This window comes from Sphaerodactylus townsendi, linkage group LG11 (genome assembly GCF_021028975.2).
Source record: "Sphaerodactylus townsendi isolate TG3544 linkage group LG11, MPM_Stown_v2.3, whole genome shotgun sequence".
In the NCBI taxonomy this organism is placed as follows: Eukaryota; Metazoa; Chordata; class Lepidosauria; order Squamata; family Sphaerodactylidae; genus Sphaerodactylus; species Sphaerodactylus townsendi.
The window spans coordinates 56402921-56427125 of record NC_059435.1 but is presented as its reverse complement, the minus strand read 5'-3'; the positions used below and the strand labels follow the sequence as shown (position 1 = coordinate 56427125).

Below are 24205 nucleotides of genomic sequence, written 5' to 3'. Positions count from 1 at the left end.
TATTGGTTGTTTATTCAGTTGTCAATGGTTCTTTTTTTTAAAGTGTGTGGTGGAATCTCTTCCTGTGTTGCATTCTCCATCGCAAAGCCCCAATTTCCTGACCTCAGGCAAGGTAGGGTCTACTCAAAGAAGGGCCGAAGTTCTGTCCATGCAAGGCATCCACTTTATGTTCCACCCTCCTTTCTTCTCTCAAGATCAATACAAACATTAAGAAGTAGTGCAGGTTTGCTAAACTCAACCACAGATGGCCAAACAGGCCTCAAGTGGAACAGGGCTTTGTGGCACACATAGACAAGAAGGTCCACAGGTTTTGCTAGGGCAGCAAGCCAGGACTGAGCTCCTTTGACCCTGTGCTATGATGTCCTCCTGCCAGGCCTCCAGTTCAGCAGACACCTGGCAAAACCACATTCAAGCAGAACAGGGGTTGTCTCCACACGGATAGCGCTCGGTGAAGGAGCTGAGATGGACTTGTGCCAGAAATGCAAAAAGGATTGACTTAAAATGCACTGTGTGAACACTGAGGCACTGAAATAGTCCTGGAGCAACTTGAGTCAACTGGCCCCTGTATTGCTGATGGGGCCACTTGTCTAGAGACTGGACCACTATGATGATGACCACAGGCAGTAGACTCACCAATAGGCAAATCAATCCTTGTTGTCACTGATGCCACAGTCTGAGTCCAAGCCAAGCATTCCTGGTCTCAATGCAGGGAGTCCTTGGCTCAGCTTCCTTCTGGCTAATGGTGACCCTCCAGAGCAGAGGCCTGCCAGTATGTTTAAGGGCCAGTCTGCCTTGTATTCTGAGGTGAAAGTAAACCAATATAAGCCGCTTTGGAATACCAGTGAGAAAGTGGCACCACTCATTTTCTACTCTGAGCCACAGAAGAGGCAGTACCACTGGAAACTTTCCTCAAGAGTCAATCCTCTCCAGAAAGGGTCCAGGAGCAGCAGTGGCGTAGGAGGTTAAGAGCTCGTGTATCTAATCTGGAGGAACCGGGTTTGATTCCCAGCTCTGCCGCCTGAGCTGTGGAGGCTTATCTGGGGAATTCAGATTAGCCTGTACACTCCCACACACGCCAGCTGGGTGACCTTGGGCTAGTCACAGCTTCTCGGAGCTCTCTCAGCCCCACCTACCTCACAGGGTGTTTGTTGTGAGGGAGGAAGGGCAAGGAGATTGTAAGCCCCTCTGAGTATCCTGTAGGAGAGTAAGGGGGGATATAAATCCAAACTCTTCTTCTTCTTCTTCTATTCGTCCTTCCCAGGTGATCTCACTGTCTGAGCAGATGCAGTCTAGTGTGGGTTGGGAAGCCTCATGGAAGCAGCAAGAAGAACACTGTTCTTATCCTGTAAGAATTAGATCTTCCATTCAAACAGACATTGTGATTTCAGCGAGTGCTTATTGGTTAGAGGTGGGGCAGAAGGCCCATACAAACCAAATCCTTACCCAGAAAAGAAAGAAATGCAAAAAAAAAATGTCTAAGGACATATTGGCAGAAGATCAAGGCTTGTATTCTTTGTTAATTAATTTGAATAGGGACAACCTCCCAGCTGTATACTCACAAACATTAACATGGATATGAATTTACCACTTCACCCATAAACATGTTCTGAAAGAGTGAGAAAAACAGTCCTTTGTGACTTTGACAGGGTGATTAAAGGGTGATTAATCTGTGTTGGTTGCCTTGTGCATGGACTCTCCGGTTTACCTTAGTGGCATCTTGGGCGCTGCACAAGAACCTAGTCCTAGACACTAATTTATCCAACTTACTAGGATGAATCATGAGCTGTTTGGCAATTGTTATAAATTACAAAAAAAAAAATATCAAAGTTTTACAAGGACTCTGCTCTAAGCAAACACAAATGGTAGCCTTACTCGGGGAGTGCTAAACCTTTATCAGCCATTGCCCAATCTCTCAGGACGTTCCTAATGCTAAAGATTGGCCAGATCTGTCACCATAATAATTTCAATGTTCAAGGAAAAGAAATGCAAACATTGTAACGTCCAAAGACATTTCTAAAAGCAGTATTTTGAAAATGGTAAACGATACATTACATCCAACTCTTTTAATATTCCCAGAGCATGTACAGCAACATGCCAATGATGTGTAAATATATATTTAATCTAGCCAAGTAACTTCATTAAATGCAGACAGTTGATCACCTTTTCAAAATGGTGATCACTGGACATAGTTTACTTAAGAAGCATTACAAAAAGAAACAGCATTTTCAGACTGTCACTGGGTTGCTCTTCTGAACCTACAAACCAGCTTTAACCATAAATAAAGGCAGTTTCATCCCACATAGAAGCATATGCAGATAGGTTAATGAAGAAATACAAAAAAACAAAGAAAGAAATTCCACGAAGGATTCCAAAACTTTAATGTGTGCCATATGTTGATTTATCAACCCACCATAACTTCTTGGATGGAATTACATCACGTTATGCTTACGTATATCAGAAACTACTAAGCTGGGGAGCAAACGCTATAATTTATGGCTTTTGGGGTAGCAATTATAAGAAAATGAGTCTCAGGGACTCAGACTTATTTATATGCTTAATTACAGTAGCTCCTGCTGCATTTGTGCTGAGTCAAAACTAGACAATGGTACGGTCCCTTTGTGAGAGCCCTGCTCTGGAGTGCCGGGCTCCGAAACAGGGCATTCTGCTGTTAAGCGAAACCGTCAAGAGAGATTACCCAAATTACTCAGCAGCAGTTTACAGGCAGTTTCTGCTATGTGCATTTCCGACATAAAAAAAAAATCCCCACCGATCAGAGAAAAATAAAAGGCAATAGCAGAACTGAGCACCATGAACAGAGGTTTTGAAAACATGAACAGGACAGATAGGATTTTCTGTCATTCTCTCTCCCCCTCTCTCACACACACAGCTAGAATTCATCCAAGGAAGTTTAATTGCAGTAGATTCGCCACAGACAAAAGAAATGTGGAGACAGCCAGTTGCTTGGATGGCTTCTTAGCCTTCTGTAACTTTCATGCTGCGTTACTGCTGCGCACTTTACATAGGGCCTCCCTTAAAGCTTTTGACAGGTGACGGCTGTTGGATGTACAAAACACTCGACATGTCGCAGCTACACAATCAAAGCAATCAGGTTTACAAGACAAAGCTATAAAATGCAAGACAGAAATGCTCAATGAAATGTAGGAGGACGACGTCAGGAGCAGGCTTGTCCACTGTTCTGTGTGTATTTTTGTGCTAAGATTTTCGAGGCAAGAGACGCTCTAAGGTGATTTGCCATTTCATGTCAAAGTGTGGATTTGAACCCGGGGTTTCCCAAATCCGACCCAGTCCAACTACACCATGCTGAGTGCCAAAGTAATAGTTCACCTAGCTTGCCAACACCCCTTGGGGCCACCACTGCTGCACGTGGCTCTCCAGGGCAATGATCCACTGGGAATTTACTGCCGAAGGCTTTCACGGCTGGACTCAACTGGTTGTGGTGGACTTTCCGGGCTGTGTGGCCGTGGATTGGTAGATCTTGTTCCTAATGTTTCACCTGCATCTGTGGCTGGCATCTCCAGAGGTGTATCACAGAGAGAAGTGTGTTACACACTGTGTCCACTGGGAACTTTTTCAGCAACTTTTAAAGAGTTGGCTGGCCCTGTCTGAGCATGTCTTTGAGCACATACCTTTGCTTCCTCCCTTGCAAGTAAAGGTCTGTCATTCATTCCTTAGCAAACAGTAATATGCTACATTTAGACTCAATATTGAAAGAAGGGCAACATCTACCCAATACCCCCCAGAACATGGGTGATTTTGGAGCTGGGTTGAGGACAACAGGAGGGAAGGCAATAATGCATTGTATTGTCTTTCTCTATTGCACTCAAATGCAAATTCTGCATCTGTGGTGTACTACCCTTCGGGGGTAGGGTGGTTTATCAAATCGAAATAATAATAATAATAATAATAATAATAATAATAATAATAGTAATAATAATAATAATAATAATAATAATAAGAAGAAGAAGAAGAAGAAGAAGAAGAAGAAGAAGAAGAAGAAGAAGAATGTATGTATGTATGTATGTATGTATGTATGTATGTATGTATGTATGTATGTATGTATGTATGTATGTATGTATTAAAAATTCCTTGGTGCTGGAAGACATTATTTTGTTAGGATGGGAATGAAATGGGAACAGGTACAGTTTTTGAAAAGCTGATCTAACCCCAGCCCTTCCTCTTAGTGTCTCATACCCAAAGGCTTCAACAGATGGCTTTGCTGTGTGGGGAGGAACAAGAGAGTGGGATTGTGAGAAGAGACGAGAAATCCTTATTCCTCTCCTGACAAACTTCAGAGAATTTTAGGCATTCTTAAGTCTTCATGGTTCCAAGTTCAGAGAAAAATAAAAAGCAAATGAAAACACTGCCATTCAGTAGGTGGCACCGAGTGGGTTGTGAGCAATACTCTTTTAGCATGAAGACTGGCCACCAGCTGCCTATCATAATACACACTAAGATTTAACCTCTGGGGCTATAACTGCCAAAAACGAACACACATATTCTTTAAAGGCAACGCCTAAAAATATAAATACAGAAACAAACTCAGCGCATAAATCACAACACAGTGGGAATAAAATTTGACAGGCAAATTGCTTACCAATGTCCCAGCTACATTTTCATCTGACGAGGTGTTTTCCCCCCCACCCCTACACACAAACACTCCATATGTCTGGACTTCAGGCATGAAGAGCCCAGCATCTGCAACCTTCTGTCAGTCGTGAGTGAGTGAGTGAGTGAGTGAGTGAGTGAGTGAGTGAGTGAGTGAGTGAGTGAGTGAGTGAGTGAGTGAGTGAGTGAGTGAGTGAGTGAGTGAGTGAGTGAGTGAGTGAGTGGGTGAGTGAGTGAGTGGGTGGGTGGGTGGGTGGGTGGGTGGAAGGAAGGAAGGAAGGAAGGAAGGAAGGAAGGAAGGAAGGCCATTATAGTCAATATCTTTCTAGAGAAGCCAGCATTCTTCTCCACAGGGCATCAAGCTAAGCTCCCAGCAGCATGGATATGAGAACTCAGCAGAATTGTGTTATCACAGAATCCTCTCTCTGAAGCTGCCTTTTTTCTCCCAGGCAAGGACGTAGGAAGAAGGGGGGGGGAGTTTCCTGGGTTTAAACTCCCCCATTACATGTCCAAAGCTCCACCCCCATTTGTGGGGGGTTTTGTATTTTTAAAGTGTTTTTTCCAGTTTTTGGCCTGCAGGGGGTGCAGTTTTTGGCTAGCAGCACCAAAATTTCAGGGTTTTTTGGGAGACTCTCCTGATGATACTACCCAAGTCTGGTGAGGTCTGGTTCAGGGTGTCCAAAGTTATGGACTCCCAAAGGGGGTGCCCCCATCCCCCATTGTTTCCAATGGGAGCAAATAGAAAATAGGGTGGGGATGTGGCCCCTCCCCCTGAACCCATCCCATTAAAAAATCTATATCTACGTCCCTGCTCCCAAGTAACTTATTAGTGTAGTCTGACCCAAAGAACTTTTCACAACCACCACGTAAAGAAACAGCTAGATTCAAGGCCACTAGTACCTTAGGGACCAACAACATTTTTAAAGGCTTTTGAGGGTCAAAGCTCCCTTCATCTGATACAAGTTGGAATGGAGATTCCTGAGTCCTTGTATCCCAGTTAGAAGATGGAAACTCAGGATACATACATACAATGTGGATAGTAATGAACTTGATTAGAGAAGAGAGGAAATACAGAAAATTAGCATCAGCAATACAAATTGTATGCCCCTATTCAGCCCATTGTTCTGATCCTGCAAATGAACTCAAGTTCAGCAATCTCCTGTTTCACTCTGGAAATGCTCATTAAGTACCAGTTATTTTAAAAAATGGAGACATCAAAGACTGCAGCAACTACTGGACCATCACTTTAATTTCTCATGTGATTAAGGTGATGCTTAAAATCTTACAACAAAGACTGTTACCATATATGGAATGAGAATTGCCAGATGTTCAAACTGGATTCAGAACAGGAAGAGGCACTAGAGATCATACTGAAAATTTACATTGGTCACTGGCACATATGTATGCCAACAATTCATTCACAATAAGAAAGGGATAGTTATGCAGGAAGTAATATGTGTGATAACTGGCAGTAGTGAAAAGTGGTTAGAAACAAATTTTATGCCTTCCTCTGACTCACATCATGCCTGGCTTTTCTGTTCTCTTTCACTGTGTGTATTTCCCTCCCCTGCTTGGTCTCTGGAGGGCTTGCATAACCAGCATCCTCTTAGCAAAGTCAAACCATTTGCAATTCTAGAAATGTGATCTCAGCACCACACTCCTGCACTTACAGAGCACCAGACAGCCAGAACGTGATCATCAGAAGAACGTGCACCTTTGTTTTATTTTTCCTCTAAATATACAAGGCCTGTAGAACATGCAGACTGAAAAGTTTTCATTCGCAATGTTTAAAAGTTGTTCACAGCACAATGAAGAATCTCACGGTTTGGCAGATTTTTCTCAAGGTAATGGACAACGGTTACCAACTGCTGCTTGGGAAATGTGAGATTAGGAGGTGGTGCACCCTGTAGAGCAGGGGTCTGCAACCTGAGGCTCTGCAGATGTTCATGGACCAATTGGCCATGCTGGCAGGGGCTGATGGGATTTGTAATCCATGAACATCTGCAGAGCCGCAGGTTGCAGACCCCTGCTGTAGAGGGTAAAGTTTGGGGAAGTGAGAGACCTCAGAAGGGAACAATGCCATGGCTCTCCACAGCATCCATTTTCTCCAGGCAAACTGTGAGATCAGTTGTGATTCCAGATGATCTCCAGCCCCCAACTGGATGGTGACAACTCTACATAGGACCAGAAAAAAACCCCAGCTTCTTAGCATGCATCTAGCTAGCGGATGGAACCACAACTGGTGGATCAGAGCCTTTGGGTTGACTGAAGGGACTGAAATACGGACAGGGCTTCCTAAATTCCTTTTAATGGGAACTGGTGCAGAGGGGGGGTAAGATTAAAAAAGAAGGGTTTCGGTGGCCAATGTATCCAATCCCTCCTCTTTTGGACTCGTGTTATATCCTCTCCTATGACAATTCTACCAAAGAATGAAGAAAAAGATGGAGAGAAGGAGGAGAGTCCTCTCCCATACAAGAGAACAACATGTCATATTACATCGGAATCTTTAAGAAAAGATTAGACAATAGCCAACAGTGCTATTGTGAACATAATATCCGAAGCCTGTACTACAATAGCCATTCTGAAATAATATATGTGAAACGTTCTGAATGCTTGAAAGGCAAAACGTAAAAGCTTGTAAGTATTACTCTTTAATAGACATATGCTGTGGCTGCCTGCCTGCCTTCCCTTGGGGAGATGCCAAAGCCCAAGCTTGGATGTCTCCTGTTCTGAAAATGCTACAAGATTTATTTTTATTTGGGTTGCCTTTTAACTGTTAGGGCAAAGAAGGCACAGGATGAATTTTAATCTGCTATTTAATGCCAGCAGGCTATTTCATTTACTAACCGGAATTTTGACTTTAATATGACTGCCCACCCAAGTTTCTCATGATGGGTGTGTGTGGGTGTGGGTGTGGGTGTGGGTGTGGGTGGGGTGTGGTGTGTGTGTGTGTGTGTGGGTGTGTGGGTGTGTGTGTGTGTGTGTGAGTGAGAGAGAGAGAGAGAGAGAGAGAGAGAGAGAGAGAGAGAGAGAGAGAATCCTTCTACCAGGCTTCCCCCTTCCTCTCCCTGCTTTATTCTGGAATGCAAAGTCCCACAAAGAGACCTGCAGGCGTCCCCCTGTAGGAGGCAACTACAGCTGTTCTATTTTTAAACTCTGCTCTGCTCTTCATACCATATATCTGTTATCACAACCGCCAACTGTTAGGAGGAGGGCAAACAAACCCTCGGCAGGATCCAGTATTAGCGTCCCAAGAAATGTGGCAGAAAACGCAACTGTACACTCGAAGCGCCACTTGGAACAGAATGTAAGCAAACTGTCTGGAAGCTGCTCCAGCAAAGATCCCCTCTGGCCAGCTGCCGATGGCCAGCCAGGGGCGAGAAAAGCAGCAAATAGCCTCAACCAACACATCTCCAAGCATTCATTTCCTAAATGCATTCTAATGATATTGCAACTGTTGTTTAAGAGCCAGTGTGGTAGGTAGCATGTTGGGTTCCAATCTGGGGAACCTGGGTTGAAATCCATATTTACCAGGTGACACTGAGTCAGTGTTTCTCAATCCAACCTACCTCACAGGGTTGCTGAGAGGATGATGTAGGGAAGGGATAATAATGTACATCAGGCTGGGTTCCCTGGAAGAGCAGCAAGACAATAACATGGCAGATGTTTGTGCTGGGTATTGTAGTAGGGTTTTGGCTGGAAAGCAGACATTAATCAATTATGTATCTGACATGCAGTTGCATTTTGTGGTATCATTTGTCCTAAAAAATTTCACCAGCAGTGCTGGGCATAAGGTCACATGCCAGCCACAGTGGTGCTTCTTCTACATAATGAGGGACTGATCCTTTCATGCCAAATATACTTGCTTAGAAGATTATTCTACTAAAACAAATTGAAGCGGCTCCAGAATTTTGAACTGACCAGAGGAAGGACAATCGGAACTCATTGCATAAACCACCAAATGAAACAGAAGTCACTGGATTGTCGAAGGCTTTCACGGCCGGATTCAACTGGTTCTGGTAGGTTTTCTGGGCTGTGTGGCCGTGGTCTGGTGGATCTTGTTCCTGACGTTTCGCCTGCATCTGTGGCTGGCATCTTCAGAGGTGTATCACAGAGGGAAGTCTGTTACACACTGTGTAACAGATAAAGTCAGTGTGTAACAGACTTCCCTCTGTGATACACCTCTGAAGATGCCAGCCACAGATGCAGGCGAAATGTCAGGAACAAGATCTACCAGACCACGGCCACACAGCCCAGAAAACCCACCAGAACCAGAAGTCACTGGATTTAAAACAATTTTGCTTCATATGTTCTTAATGGGAACCTTGACTGCACACATGCTTACATAGCACTGGTGTAGTTTAGTGACTAGAGAAAACAAGCATGCTGTGGGAAATCCAGTTCAGATCTCCCCTATTAACTTGTTCCCTCCTATGTACATGGCCTATCATGTCCTATGTGACTATAGGACATAGGACAGGCTTGGAGGGAAACAGACTTAATGTGTGGAAGTGAGCAGGAGAATCTTTCCATAGACTGGAGGCTGCTTGGCTTCTGAGATCTGACAAGATTGGGCTATACCACACTACCTTTCCTCCCACCTGACCAATAACATATGATTAAGCTTCTATTAAAGGGAGAAGACATTTCTTTTTTCCAGGTGGCTGGCGATGTTAATAGGACCAAATCCATGGGAAGTGCTTTGAACCATGAAAATACCACATCAGTGCTCTTAGTACCATTGTGTTCGACTGCATTTACCCATCTATTAGTGTCCGCAGGACTGAATCTCGGGCCAAGATTTGCTGCCAAGTGGTGAATGGTTAAACTGTTAAAACTTCTGCTTGTTCAAAGTGTTTGAATTTGGCAATTCTGGATGTCCCACTGCTACTGTAGGAACTATAGCTACAGTACACCAATAGAGTCTAACTGGTGTACTGGAACCCAAAACTGGATACTAGTAAAAGCAGGTCATGCCAGCAGAAAGTAGGATACTAAACAGGAAATAACTGGAGTTTCAAATCATGCTATTATCTCCATCAGTACAAACAGCATAAGAACTTTAACATTGCTATCGCTGAACACCTTGTGTGACAGCATGCGTGGTGTGCGGAACTTGACTTGGGAGAAACTTGAGTTCAAATCCCTGATCAGCAATGATGTTTGTGGAGTAAGATTAGTAACTTTCAGCCTAGTCTAAGGTTGCCAACTCGAGCTTGGGAAATTCCTGGAGGTTTGAAAGTAAAGCCTGGGAAGGCAGAGTTAGGGGAGGGGAGGGAACTCGGGGGCAGTGTGATTTGATACAATCCACCTTCCAAATCGGCAGTCTCCTTCAGGACGACTGTTCTCTCACCCGGAGAACAGTTGTAGTTCCAGGCGAATGCTGGGCCCCACCTGGAGGATGGCAGTTCTAGCCAAGCCTACCTCAGAGACTTCCTTGTGAAAATAAAATGCTACTCTAAGCTTTGACGGCAGGATAAAAATGCAGTGGAAACTAGTGGCAAACCTGGAACCTTCTGTCTTGAAACACGGATTTCAAATATGTTCCAAGTAGCACCAAAAACAGCCAAAATATATCTGTATTAAATGAAAGGCAAATATTTATATTCAGCATTTTGTACATTTAAATGAGTGAAACAGAGTTTTGAAAATATTGTAAAAATAAGGCCAGCAATCTCTGTTTGTTTAAAATACTTATATACCTGCCTTTCTTTGAGCGTCTCAAGACCCTGAAGGAGGGTAGAATTCTAAACCCAAACACTAGTACAGTTATTTAATGTATGACACATTTTTAAAAGCGAAAATGCTGTTCTGATTCTGAGCTCTTTGGGTAGGCATAGGATGAATAGATGTGTTATAATCCTTTGTGAAGTGGATCCCAATGTAATAGGAAAGGAAAATACAAGAAATTAAAAAATGTAAATGAAACTGCAAAAAAATGTGCTGCTTGAAATCAGGGACAGGGACTCATGAAAGAGTGAGAAATACTCAGAATGGCTCCTTCATAAGGTATCAGGAACCCTAATTTCTCAAATATTTCTGGCCGAGCCCTGCCATCACATGCACAGCCATAAGCAGCAAAAAGGTACCGTAAAAGAACAGAACAAAAAGTAATAGCACATGGCATGGAAACACAATTGTAAGGCTGCGTCTCAACTGTGCTGGATTTAATTACAACTGCACTTACTATTACTGAGAACACAACTGGATCCTGATATCCCTTTATACTTGCAGACTTTCTCCTAGGCCCCTTCTGCGTATGCAGAATAATCCACTTTCAATCCACTTCATAGCTGTGCGGAATACCAAAATCCACTCACAAACAATTGTGAAAGTGGACTGAATGTGTATTATTCTGCATGTGCAGAAGGGGCCCTAGGCACATTTGCCCAAAATCCCACTGATTTCATTAGGGCCCCGCGAATTTGTTTAAGATCTCAGAATTAATGTAAAAACAAAAAAGGGTACCTTATGAAGCCCTAAACAGATTTTTTTTTCAAAATTATGGCATAATGATTCATGGACTAGTCAAGCATCTGATATATACAGTACATCATCAGTTGGCATATATAAAAGTTATTATATAGAGATCTGTAATTGGAACACCGGTTAGGACCAATTTAGTGAACTGTAAAAACCCTCCATCCAGTGGTGGGATTCAAATAATTAAACAACCGGTTCTGAAAGGACTCAGTGGTGGGATTACAACCAGTTCTCTGAACAAGACAAAAAATTAGCTACCGGTTCTACCGAACTGGTGCGAATACGCTGAATCCCACCACTGCCTCCGTCCATTTCCCTTTGAAGGGATCAGAAACCTAAAGTACTCCACAGCTTTCAGAGTAAAGTGGATTCTTGAGCAGACTTTCTTGGAAGGAAGCCTCAACAAAATACTGGGCATTTTTGAACAAACATGGTAAGGATTAGACTCTACAAAGCTATGGCAACAATCCAGCACAGAATGTGCACACCGGATTGTGGCGTGCCTCTTTTTAGAAACTGAAATAATTGTTTACTTTTTAGAAAATACAATTTCTTTGCAGAAGAAGTTAATCGCTGTTTCTTTTTTTGTTAGTGCTATTTAGATAGCTGTGCCCCAGGTTAATAAAAAAAAAAAAAGCCGGAAAAGGCAGTGTAACAGATTTGTCTGGAGTCTGCTATACAACTGTGTCTCAAACTGTATTACATTTTTCTTTTTGGAAATAATTAGCTGCCATCAGCTTCTCAATTAGTAGTTTTTAGACAAAATATTGTCATCAAATCAACTAATTATAGCCAGAAAATTAGACGCGAGATTCTGACCGCATTTAAATGCCAAGATTTATCAGAACAATCGCATCATACTGGCAGGAAATGATGGGAACTGTAGTCCACAACATCTGGAGGGCCACGAGTTTGACACCTGTGTATTAGTGGCACAAGAACAAGCCATGTGTGGAAGAGATGAGTGTTCAGTCGCCAATACCACCACACTATAAAGAGCTAGCAGATGGTCTAAAATGGCACACGATGAAACAATCTTAGTTGCACTAAGCAGGCCTGGGTCCCATCCGGGCTTGGATGGGACTTTTCCTGGGAACACCTGTGTACACTGCCAGGAGTGGTGTGAAAGGAACAGAGGAAATATGTGAAATTTGCTGGGTAACTTTAGGACTATCCGACAGAGTTTTTGTAAGAATAAAATGGAGGAGAGGAGAATGCTTAGGATCTCCACTGGAGAGAAAGGTGGGGTACAAATTAAGTAAATAAATAAACAAAAATAGTAAATAGGTCAAGCAGAGTAATGGTTAGTGTCAGACTATAATCTGGGAGACCCAGATTCAAATGCCTATGCCATGAAATCTTGCTGGGTGCCCACAGGCTAGTCATGTTCTTTCAGTCTAGTCTACCTCACAGGGTTGTGGTAGGATGAAATGGAGAAGGAGGAGACTGCTGTAAACTACTGTAGATCCCCATTGTGGAAAAAATGGAGATGTAAATTGAATATACAAACAAATCTAGACTGAACACAGTTTAGATGAAGAAAGGTCTTGTCTGAACAGATATTCTTTAATCATTCAGTTCCAAGGTCTATGCAAGGGATGAAACTGAAAAACTGCTTTAGGGTTTTGTGATTGATACTATTGCAAAAAGAAAAGAAAAAGAGAAGCTATTTATTATTTGGCTTCACAGCTGTTGATAAAACCAACAGATCACCCCTGCTTCTCAAGCAAGTGCAGTACTTGTGGGTGTTGCCATTTCTGCTCATTTCTGTGAAAACCACTTCCTGTTTTGATTGGTTTCTGTTTGTTAATGTTGCCATGAAGCCCTAATTAAAGGGACAGCCCTACTCTTAAATGCTACAGCCTGCCACCTACTAAGCCAAATGGCTATGTGCTGTATTCAATTGGATCTAGCTAGGCATATACAATTGATGTTCCAGCCTGCAACATAAGAACATAAGAAAGAGCCTGCTGGATTAGACAAGAGTCCATCTAGTCCAGCACTCTGCTACTTGCAGTGGCCCACCAGGTGCCTTTGGGAGCTCACGTGCAGGATGTGAAAGCAATGGCCTTCTGCTGCTGCTGCTCCCGAGCACCTGGTCTGCTAAGGCATTTGCAATCTCAGATCAAGGAGGATCAAGATTGGTAGCCATATGTCGACTTCTTCTCCATAATTATGTTCAAGCCCCTTTTAAAGCTATCCAGGTTAGTGGCCATCACCACCTCCTGTGGCAGCACATTCCAAACACCAATCACACCTTGAGTGAAGAAATGCAAACAACAAGATTTATTAAAGCACCCAGTAAACCACCAGGCAGGGTTTGTGGGCTACATCTGGCTTGGTTGGTCACATGTGGAAGTCTCACAGAAGCATAGAAGGCAGAGGTTTTTGCAACTTTTCCGCTGTCAGGTCTTCTAGCATCTAATGAGGAGTTTTGAGAGCAAACTGTTTAAAACTGGGTCCATAACCAGATTTCGATTTTAAAAGAAACAACCCCTTCCAAGTTTAACCATTTTAAATTATATTGCCGTGTTAAACCAAATTATGACTGATTAAATTATATTGCAGTATTAAACCAAAACATAAATGTATTAAACCAAAATATAAATGTCAAAATATAAATGGTAAGTCATAATTAGAAATGGTTAGCTGAACAGAAATATTAACAGCCTCATATTTCAATAAATGGTGAATAGCCTCATTACATAATTTTAAAAAAAACTCCATACAGAACACACATAATACAGTCTTGGTATTTTCCGCAGGGCATCCTCAAACGACAGGACAGGCAAAGCAGGTCTATTTGGTGTTCACACTGAAAACCAACTATAAGAGCACATCTTGGTAAAATGGTACAAACAAGACAAAGCCTATGGATTTGGAAAGTATTTATTTATTTCCGTGGTCTTTTGCAACCCATTCTTGTATTTATTTTTTTTTAAGCCTGAGAAGTGTTTAAGGAAAACAATACAATTTCAGACATGTTTCCAAGCCTCACATTGTAAAAAAGGAACTTAAAAATATAAAAGCTCAATAAGATTCGGCCAACTTTCTATATAACCTCCTGTGTTAATCTAAATGCCTACATCTTGTTCTTAGGCCCTTGAATCTCTAATTATAAAAGAATCCCAAACAGCAGAAAAAAAAATAAGATGTCTTTATTAAATGTAATTTCAATTTTGCTGTGCTTTATTCAGTTTTTCTATCATAACAGGTTCTTTGGTTTCTCCCATTAAAAAATAATTCATCAGGCTTTGTGCAATTCTTTAAAAGCTTCTAAATCAGAAACCCATCCTATGAAAGACATGCAAATTGTGTGGGAGATTCTGCATGGCTTCCACTCATTCCACTGAAGTGTACACAGGAGTAACTGGCTAAAGGCCAGAGCTTTGGGGACGCATGCCAACAACCAGCTTCTGAAATAATTTACTGGGAAGTAAATTCAACAGATCAGTAAGCAGAACAAAGAGTTTTATGACATTTTAGAGACTTATACATTTGCTGTGGCATGTATTTTCGTGGGTAAGAGCTTCAGAAGTGCAAAGTAGATGAGAAATAGGGATAGTCTCTGTTTTTGCAAGGAAACTTTTAAAAACCAGAACAGTGAAAAAAACTTTCATTCAGAAACCTTAACAATCATTTCTACAAAAAAAATTAGCAGTCCAAATGTAATTGACATTTGTTTACAAGTGATTCCTAACAGCTGTGGGACATTTTAAAGCCATCATATATCTTACAGGCCATAACTAATCAGAATAAAACAAATACTTTTAGAGTCACAGGGGGTGAAACATGTGTAACGGGTAAGGGCAACATTCCAACAACATTTAAAAAGTGGGTTCAATGAAAGAATGATGCATTTAATTAAATACCTGCCATCAAAACCAATGGAACAAGAATATTTAACTTGGGCCGCTAGTCCATTTTCCAAGAGCATGGTTATCTTTTAAAACTGCATCACTAGAAGCAAATAAGGGCAAATTTTCAGAAAATGGTGCTGAGGTGGCTAAACCTACACCTGGACTGCTACACTTCACATTAAAATTCACATGGAATGCTCCCCCCAGAAAAACATTCCCACACATACAAAATGAGTATGTGAATCCTAAACTGCTCCCTAATATTTAGACAAAAAACAATGCATGGTAAAATGCTTGAAAGCTGAAATGTAACTGGAAATCCATCTCCCTGCATGGCCTTCAAATCAAATCAGAAACCTGATACAGTGATTTTAAAATGCCTGGTTTTCACATGCACACAGCCAAAGCAGGGGAGTATCTGATAAGTGCTTTAAATGGCACCTGTGGATTCAATCTTTGTTTTCTATTGCAGGGAGTATTGCTATTTTTATAGGGAGGAGCAGTCATGAGCATGTGAGGGGCCCCTGAAATGCAGCGCTCTTGGGGAGAACTAGGCTTCAGACCTGCAAACAGTTTCAAAGTTAATTAAGAAGACACATTGAAGATCTATTAAGGTCCATCTGAATTATCTGCATACTCATACCGCTTGCATACAAATCAGAACACTGATCAACCAGTGGAAAAGATATGGAAGGTATCCTGAATCAGATAAACAGTTTTAATTTTAAAAAATAGTAAAATTCTGATCACAATAAACCACCAGCACCAACATAAACCTTTAAAAACTGGCTAACAGATTGTAGTAGACGCTTAATTATATAAAATTAAGGATTAAAAAAATTAAGGATTAAAACATATCCAAAAAGACAGCATGAATTGCTCATTGGTAAATTGTTCTACTGATTCAATGGTAGCTTTGCTAGATTTATAAAAATTAAGCTATGTTAAGCATCTTTCCCTCTGCTTTATTGATATCACTTCAGTTCGAATCTGGTTAATTTTCTGTTTGAATGTGGGACCTCTCAAAAATTGACACATTTACTCCTCAGGTTAACAGTTTCAGTACCAAAATAACCTTAATTAAAACAGGAACAAAATTCATTGAACGTTTGATTCTGCTTTACGCATGTGCCACATTTTTCTTGTCCAACAGTTGTGCCGGGAGGAGGGAGGAGAAAACACAAAGCAGAGAACTATACCCCCTCCCCTCCTTGTCCTGGCTTCAATTATTCCAAATGGCCTGGAAACACTTGTGCAGGAGTCCCTTTGCTGCTATGAATGGCTCTATAAAGCTAATATACCAGATGATTTCATACTGAAACCAGATGCCTTACCTGAACATGTTCTTGGGCCTGCTGGAAAATGCCAAGGAACTGAAAGTACCAAGCCACTCAATCACCCCACAAGAGAACTCACAGACAAGAGAACTGGTTGCCTGATTATCCCTACTACTACTACTACTACAACTACTATTGTACCTGCATTCTGGAGGGTCTCAATGTTTTGAGGCCTAGTAGCAAGCTCCGCCACCGTCTGCACAAACTGCGTCCTGGCTCTCTGGTACTGCTCAAAGACTGTCAAGGGGGAAGGAAAGAAGTAGCATGAGTGGCTGGCAAAGGGGAGTTCTGCCCAGTTTAGAAGCTCAAACCTGGGGAAGTATCTCCAGAGCACCAAGCCAGAGGTCTCTCTGGATACATCAGGGCCAGGATTTCCCACCAGCGGCTTGGGATTACTTAACAGATGATCCCCCAGCGGTATCAGTGGAGGGGGCTGGAGAGAGGGATGAACTACAGGATTGTGTCCCAGACCCAATGTAGCTCCTAACAAGTGAAGGCCGGGAGTGCTTTTACGTGCTCTTTCCAGCGGATCATCGGGGGCTTTCCCTATCAAAAAGGCCGGGCAGAAGGACTGCCAGCTGCTTCTGAAACCTCTCCCCCTGCCCCACCCTGCCAACTAGGCTTTCCAAAGTGATCGGTCCCACACGAGCCAGCAAAGACCCGCCCAAAGCAAGGGAGACCCTGAACCCTTGAGCCCGAGGCCCTTTCTGACGACCAGCCCCTGACACGTGTCGCCCTCGGCCTACCTTGCAAGACCTGCCTTTGGCTCATGGTCGCTTCCTCCCTGTTCCCTCCCTGGCGGCTCCCTGCCTGCCTGTCTGCCCGGCGGCCTGTGTGTGTGTTTATCTCGGGCTCCTAGGCAACCCAACGGAAGCCGGCGCCACAGAGGAGGCCGCCGCCTCCGCCCCGGTTTGTGACATCAGAGGGGCAGCCTCGGTCGGCCGGCCTGCGAGGCAGAGGGGAGGCCGGGGCTCGGGAGGGCCTGGCCGGGGGGCCAGAAGGGCCCTTTGGCGGAGCCGGTGGGGCAGGCCCCGGCCGCTGGGGCGCCGAAGAAGCGCGGCCCTCTGCCCAGAAGCGGCGCCTTTGCCCGGAAGTCGGGCCCGACTCAGAAACCCAAATTTCGGGGAGGCCTGCATTGGACCCCGGGCATTCTGGGGAGGCGCCTGAGGACGCGCCCCCGACGGCCGCTCCCGGGACGGGCTTGCGAGCAGCCGGGAGAATCACACATCGACGGAGGAAGGCGAAGCGTTTTGCTCCGCTCCAGCCGTGCAGTGTGTTCCGCACAGCGGATTTATAACGAGTTGCAATCCCCAAAGGGAAAACGAGTTCATTTACAACGACTGCCACTCGTTATAAATATACGCTGTGCGGAATCCATCTTGGACTCACATGGCTGCACCAGTTAAAGCATCGACTTTGTTGGTCCTCTTTGGCGGACTTTCTCCACGCCGCCCCACAAACCCCCACGTTCAACGGGCGCGGCGTTGCGCCTGATCCGAGGTCAGCATGCTCAGGGCAGAAGCTCCGGAAAGGAAAAGTTTCCTTCCTCGACGATGAGCTGAACTAAAGGAGCCCATTCAGACGGTGGGAGCGGCGCTGGGCTCGCATCTGGCCGGTCTCCTGAAGTTCAGCGCGGCCGTCCTCTGAAGCCCCTTTCTGGCTGCACACCCAATTAACTGCATGCTTCGGAACCGGCTCATTCTGCGCCCGGCCCCGATCCTCAAAAGACACTAGTCTCAGCAGGTGCTCTGGACAAGTCCAGACTGGATTCGGTCCACGGGCAGAACGGGAGCTGTGAAGCAACCCAGTGAACCCGGTCCCGGGCCAGTCTACTGAACTGAAGATTTCCCACCGTCGGAGAGCCACGAGATGCGCTCAGAATTCTGATCCTCTCCCATTTTGCATCTTCAGCTAATATATATATATTAACGTACTAAATGAATGGCTTTCTGCCTTCCCGAGAAAAGACGTTTCTCACCTCGACAGTCTATTGATCTTGTCCTTTTGACTCCGTGACACAGAAGAGAAAGAGTTTAGCCAGTGGATCGCTCCCAAGGCGCTCAGAAGAAAGCTTTGCCAGCTCATTCGTCGTCACCACCCGTCAAAAGCCCCTTTCACTTCACACATTCAGAATTCCTCCTGTAGGAACACGTGTAGAGCGTTATTGTTGTACTCTGCGAGGGCAGGGAAGGGGGTTCCTGAGAGTTTCCCCAGCCACATGAACCGAATTGTCGTTTCTTCCCGAACGGAAAGGTGCCTGTCTGTCAAATGTCCAGGTATTAAAAGAGAGGCGGATTCGCTCGCCCATTTTGGCCAGGAGCAGACTTCAGGTGCCCTTCCGCCTCCCAGCCCTTTCTACTAGGCTCTCCGATCTGGTCCCGCTGAGAGACCCGGCTAAATACCGCTCTGTAACCCCAAGCACCCCACTCTCTATGCAGAACAATCCACTTTGAATTCACTCACAATTGTTTGCCAGTGGATTTTGCTATTCTGCACAGTAAAAACCAGCTGCAAAGTGGATTGAAAGTACATTATTCTGTATGAGACTTCAGCCAGAGAAACCCTTCCAGAAACTGTAAATAAAGCAAGGGACACCCTTTCTCCTACTTCTGCTGAGTATATTTTGGGCACTTCCATCCTACCTGTCCCCAAGGACTTCGTCCCTCCATCATTTGATTCGTACAACAACCGTGTGAAAAACTGTTTACCGAAGTATAGTGAAGTCACCGATTCGTTGAACCTTAATCTCCCCGGTCTCAGCCTAGTACTCTACCCATTAGACGATACTGCTTCCCTCGTCTGCTGTCATTTATTTGATGCACAAGTCGCGTGCAACTCTTTCCTTCTCTCTCCAGAGTGCTCGGTGGTAAAGTCAAGCTGACCATAGCTCCCGGCAACCAGGAAGAAAGGGCAGATCCACACGGATCTTTCTGTTGACGTCTGTTATTTCTGAACGTCTGTAGCACTTGGGGATGACGCAGAAATTATTGGCGTTTCATAGGCAGCTCGAATCCCGGGCACATTTGCGCAGCACCCCAGGAAGACTCGCTTCTGATATGTTTAGGGTTGAGATTTTGGATGACAAGCTGAATATTTTATTACATTTATACCCTGCCTAATCCCAACCCATGGTCAGGCTCTAGGCTGCCAGAAGAACAAATAAAGCCCATAGTGGGGCATCTGAACCTGGACCCTGCGTCCATTCATTTGCTTGCATTTCTGACTCTCCCACCATCCAAGGAGCTCAGACTGGGGTACATCATTCTCCCCTTCTATACTTTATTCTCACAACCCTGTGATGTAAATTAGGCTGAAATTGGGTGATGGGCGGGGGGGGGGGGTTATTTGAGCATGAGCCTCCAAATCCCATTGGTGCCCCCCACACACATACACACACACCCTATTTGGACTCCCCAGCAAAAAACTACCTTGGGGGTGAGGCTGCTCCTCCTGATCTTTGAAGACATTTGCACTCCTGTTATGACCTGCCCCAGAATGTCTAGATTGAACTGAGACTGACCTTTCACAAGCAGCCCAAGGCCCCTTCCGCACATGCAGAATAATGCACTTTCAATCCACTTTCACAATTGTTTGCTAGTGGATTTTGCTATTCCACACAGCTGCAAAGTGCATTGAAAGTGGATTGAACGTGCATTATTCTGCATGTGTGGAAGGGGCCTTCGTTTGCTCAAAAGTCCCCTGTGTCCAAGTAAAGTGGGAATAGGACTGCAAACATTTTCTCTTCCTCTCCCTTTCAAAGCAAGGAAAAGGCCCTCACCAAGCCTGCCTCCTCATTTTGACCTGGGGAGGCAGGATGAATCAAACGCTTGGTCCAGTCAGCTGAGGACTCCAAATGGGCACAGGTACCCAGTGCCCCTCGTGTGGAATGGCGTGGAATGGCCTGCCCCAGGAAGACTCCCAATCTGGTGGCTTTCCCCAAGCTATGCAAAACTGAATTATTCAAGAGGGCTTTTCCACTGCAGGCAATAGACTTGCTCTGCACCAAATGATTCACACAGCTTACTGGGGGCTGGACTCTGAGCTGCTGCTCTGACCTGGCTGAAACAAGAACCCTGCTATGGAATTTTGCATAATGGAATGTGTCATGTTCATACTTTGCTTCAGTTCTGCTTTTTGGGACTCCTGGGTGGTTTTGCAACACAAATCCTGTTTCATTGTTTATCCAGTGTCCGAGTATATTAACTCAGGCCCCTTCCACACATGCAGAATAATGCACTTTCAATCCACTTTCACAATTGTTTGCAAGTGGATTTTGCAGTCAAATCCAGCTGCAAAGTGCATTGAAAGTGGATTGAAAGTGCATTATTCTGCATGTGCAAAAGGGGCCAGAGTCTTTGTAATCCGCCTTGAGTCCTAGTGCGAAAGATACATGTAGTGGTACATAAGGAGAATAAATATTGTCTGACTGGTGGTGGGTCTCCAGAGAGTCATGCGCAGGTCTTTCACATAATAACAACCCATCGCAGGTCTTTCACATAATAACAACCCATCCGTTAACTGGAGATGCGGGGATCCCTGCAGGGCGTACACCGCAGCTGCTTTTGCTGGACTCTGATTTCCAGTTGTCAGGGGCTGCCTGGGAACCACACTAAAAATATAAGGGAGTTTCCCTCCTCCCTGTGTTATGCTGGGGAGCCTGCACTGTAGTGGGGAAAGCTGCTGTGGCTGCTGTGCCTTAGGTTGAAGGCAGGGGACTGGGGAGGAGGAGGTAAAGCGCATCTATCTCTAAGAGCGATCCTCTGAAAGTTTCATGGAAGGGGGTGGGGAGGATCTGAATAAGGAAGCAGCAGGGATTGGGGGCGAGGTTTCTGATTCCAGTGTCCCAGGAGGTGCCGACTCTGTCTGGAGGTTTCCTCCTTACCAGAGGAGCCCTTCAAGACCGCAGCTGCGCCAATAGAATGCGCAGCGCAATCTATGCACAGGTACCGGCGCCTAATTTCCAGCTTCAGAATAGACCGACTCTGGAGTAGATCGGACTGCAAACAGGCTAAGGCCCGCACATGCAGAATAAGGCACATTCAATCCGCTTTCACAATTGTTTGAAAGTGAACTTTGCCATTCCGCACACTAAAATCCAGCTCCCAAGTGCATTGCAAGTGGATTGAAAGTGTTTTATTCTGCATGTGTGGAAGGGGCCTAACCGGCCTGTGGGGAAACCGATAGTGCCCAGAAAGGGTGGGTGGGGGTAGGATCGGCCTCTCTCTGTCCGGCAGCCGTGGGATTTCCCCCCTTCCGTGGGGCTTTCGCAGCAGGGAAAAGCCCAGCGCTTGTGAGCAAACCGCGAGGGAGGCCGTAAAACTCCGGGGGGGGGGGGGGCCCAGACGGCCCTGGAGGGGCCGGAGGGAGGAGGATCTCGACGGAGAATCCAGGCGCAGGAGGAGGGCCCCGAGCCCCACGAGGGAGGGGGTCTGGGTGGGACGGACTTCGGAGTTCCGCTTGAGCGTCGGAGGCTGCGTCAGTGGCGTCCGCTTGAGCGACGGAGCCCAGGAAAGTTTGCTGCAATTGCGCGGAATCCAGTCGGGCCTTGGATGCCGAGGAAAGGTCGCAGCTTTGGCGACGAAGCCTGAAGGGCCCGGCAACGGGTTGCAGCACAGCCAATTCTCCCCTCCCTGACAAGGTCCATGCAAGGGAGTCGCACTCGCAGGGCTGCTCCGAAGCAAGAATACGCGCCCCTGTTGTTCGTAGCAATCTGCAACGCTACTCAGAGCTGGGGGGGGGGGGGGGGGTTTGCAAGGTCCTGGAAAGAGCCCACCCCAAAACCTTTACCCCGCGGCCATTAGCAAACCACCGTCCCGCAGCCGCTGGATCGGAATCGCCACTGAGTGAAAACCGCATTAAAATCGGGCGCGGGTGGAATCCAGCTTTTGTGCAAATATCCCCCGTTGCCTCCGGCCTGCAGTGCGCATGTGCAGCTCTAAACGCTGCCTTTTGTTTTCGAAAGTGGCGTTTCTTCCTCCTGCAGCTCGGACATGCGTGGCTGCAACCCCCCCCCCCCCCCCGTAAGGATTAAAGGCCGCCATCCGGCACGCACTTGCTCGCAAGTAAAGCACAGGCGGTGACCCATCTGCGCCCGTGTTTCCCCAAGTCTCCGGTCACCCAACGCCTCCTCTGGGCGCCCCGGAGGGTGAGACAAAGCAAGGCCGCCAGGAATCAGCCCGGACAGGCTGCTAGGCTGCTGCTTCTGCATCCACGAGGCAGTTACGCGGAAGTAGGTAGGGTGCGGAACAGGTGCCGGGAAATCCCTTATGCTTGGGTTTCCTGACCTGCGCTTGCACTCCCTCGCCCTTAAGGGCACGTGTGTCAGACTGAGTTTCCAGCGGTTTAAATTCCTGCACTTTTGCGCAGCTGCTTTGGGAGAGCAATTAATGTATTGGCCACGTGCCTGGATCTTTTTTTTAAAAAAATGCTCTCAAGAATGTCCAAACTGTCAAATAAATGGGGGAGGAAATCCTGCGGAGGAACCCATGGAACAGGCTTAAAATCCGATGTAAAATCGAGACTCTGGTCCCTTCTGCACATGCAGAATAATTCACTTTCAGTTAACTTTCCATGCACTTTGCATCTGGATTTTACTGTGTGGAATAGCAAAATCCACTTTCAAACAATTGTGAAAGTGGATTGAATGTGCATTATTCTGCATGTGCGGAAGCAGCCTCAGAGAGACTCTTCCAAGGAAAGGAGTTTGGGATCTTCCTAGAAAGTGGGAGATCCATGTAGCCACACCATAACAAACTCTTCAGCCAACCCAGTAACACTGGCGACATTCTTTTAGGTCATAAGAACATAAGAACATAAGAACAAGCCAGCTGGATCAGACCAAAGTCCATCTAGTCCAGCTCTCTGCTGCTCGCAGTGGCCCACCAGGTGCCTTTGGGAGCTCACATATAGGATGTGAACGCAATGGCCTTCTGCGGCTGTAGCTCCCGATCACCTGGAAGGTCATCCCTCCAAGAAGAAGATGGCTTTTACCATCCATCACACAAGATCGCATAACTTTCTCAGCATGATAGCTAGAAATAAAATAATTAAAATCAGCGAGCTGATCAATCGGAGAGACTCTCCAGTAGGGAAGAATGGGACTTCGGGAATTTCACTTTGGCTGTGTAGCGCTCTGTGTGTTTGAAAGGGGGGCGGGGGTACAAGCCAAGGGACCTGTTTGCCCTGGCAGATAAGAATCGGGTTGCTAAACTGAGGACCCAGATATTCATCAGGAATCATCTAACAATTAAAAGTAAGGTGGAATTAAAAGTTTTCCTACCCTTGAATATTCCTCAAAAATTTACCCTTTGCTTTGATGGCGATTCCATCTATTCAATATTTACTCATAACTTACAAATACAGATAACTTCTCCGTTTAATGTAGATAGTCCTTTCAACATCTGAGTCCACGCTACCACGGAATAACGTCAGAATTCACATTTAATTTTGATGCCACGTAAAATACCCCTCTTTAGGACCAGAAGTGTCATTACCAGGGGTACAGTTAATTTAAAAAGCGAGCTTAGGCTATGAACTTGCTCTGCGTTTTCTGCCGTGTGCTTTGCAGTGTAACTTTTTTCCGGCCGTCAGCCTCCCATTTCAGCGAGATCTCTCACTGTCCGGGCTTGCGTTCCCTTGTATGGCGTCAAATCACAGCACCCATAAGGATAACCAGTCAGAGAGGTTCAGTCTAACTTTATGGCGAACCTGCTTACAGAAGGGATTTGTGGCGGGTGTGAAGTGCAGGGCTTTGTCCCTTAGGAACGGAGGCCCCTTCCGCATGTGCAGAACTTCAAGCTACTTTCAATGCAAACAGACCGCTATAGAGGGCATTCTTCGCAGCCTCACTTCTCTACAGGTTTACCTGAGAATAAATCCCATTAGCCTCAGTGAGCGTCT

At 45.3% G+C, this 24205-nt stretch overlaps 1 protein-coding gene across 2 annotated transcripts in view; it reads right to left on the bottom strand.

Annotated features, from left to right (window-relative positions):
• The window catches only part of SPAG6 (sperm associated antigen 6), a 48431-nt gene extending 31081 nt beyond the window's left edge, over nucleotides 1-17350 (bottom strand). Inside the window, exons 1-2 of one of the 2 annotated variants that reach the window (XM_048511620.1) lie at nucleotides 17053-17350; nucleotides 16448-16543 (exon numbers count right to left, since the gene is read on the bottom strand). In XM_048511620.1, coding sequence (XP_048367577.1) covers nucleotides 16448-16543; nucleotides 17053-17077 — 121 coding nt within the window. In that variant the 5' untranslated portion in view covers nucleotides 17078-17350. The remainder of the gene's footprint in view (nucleotides 1-16447; nucleotides 16544-17052) is intronic. The other variant, XM_048511619.1, reaches the window with a different exon arrangement.
• Between the last annotated feature and the right edge of the window lie 6855 nt (nucleotides 17351-24205).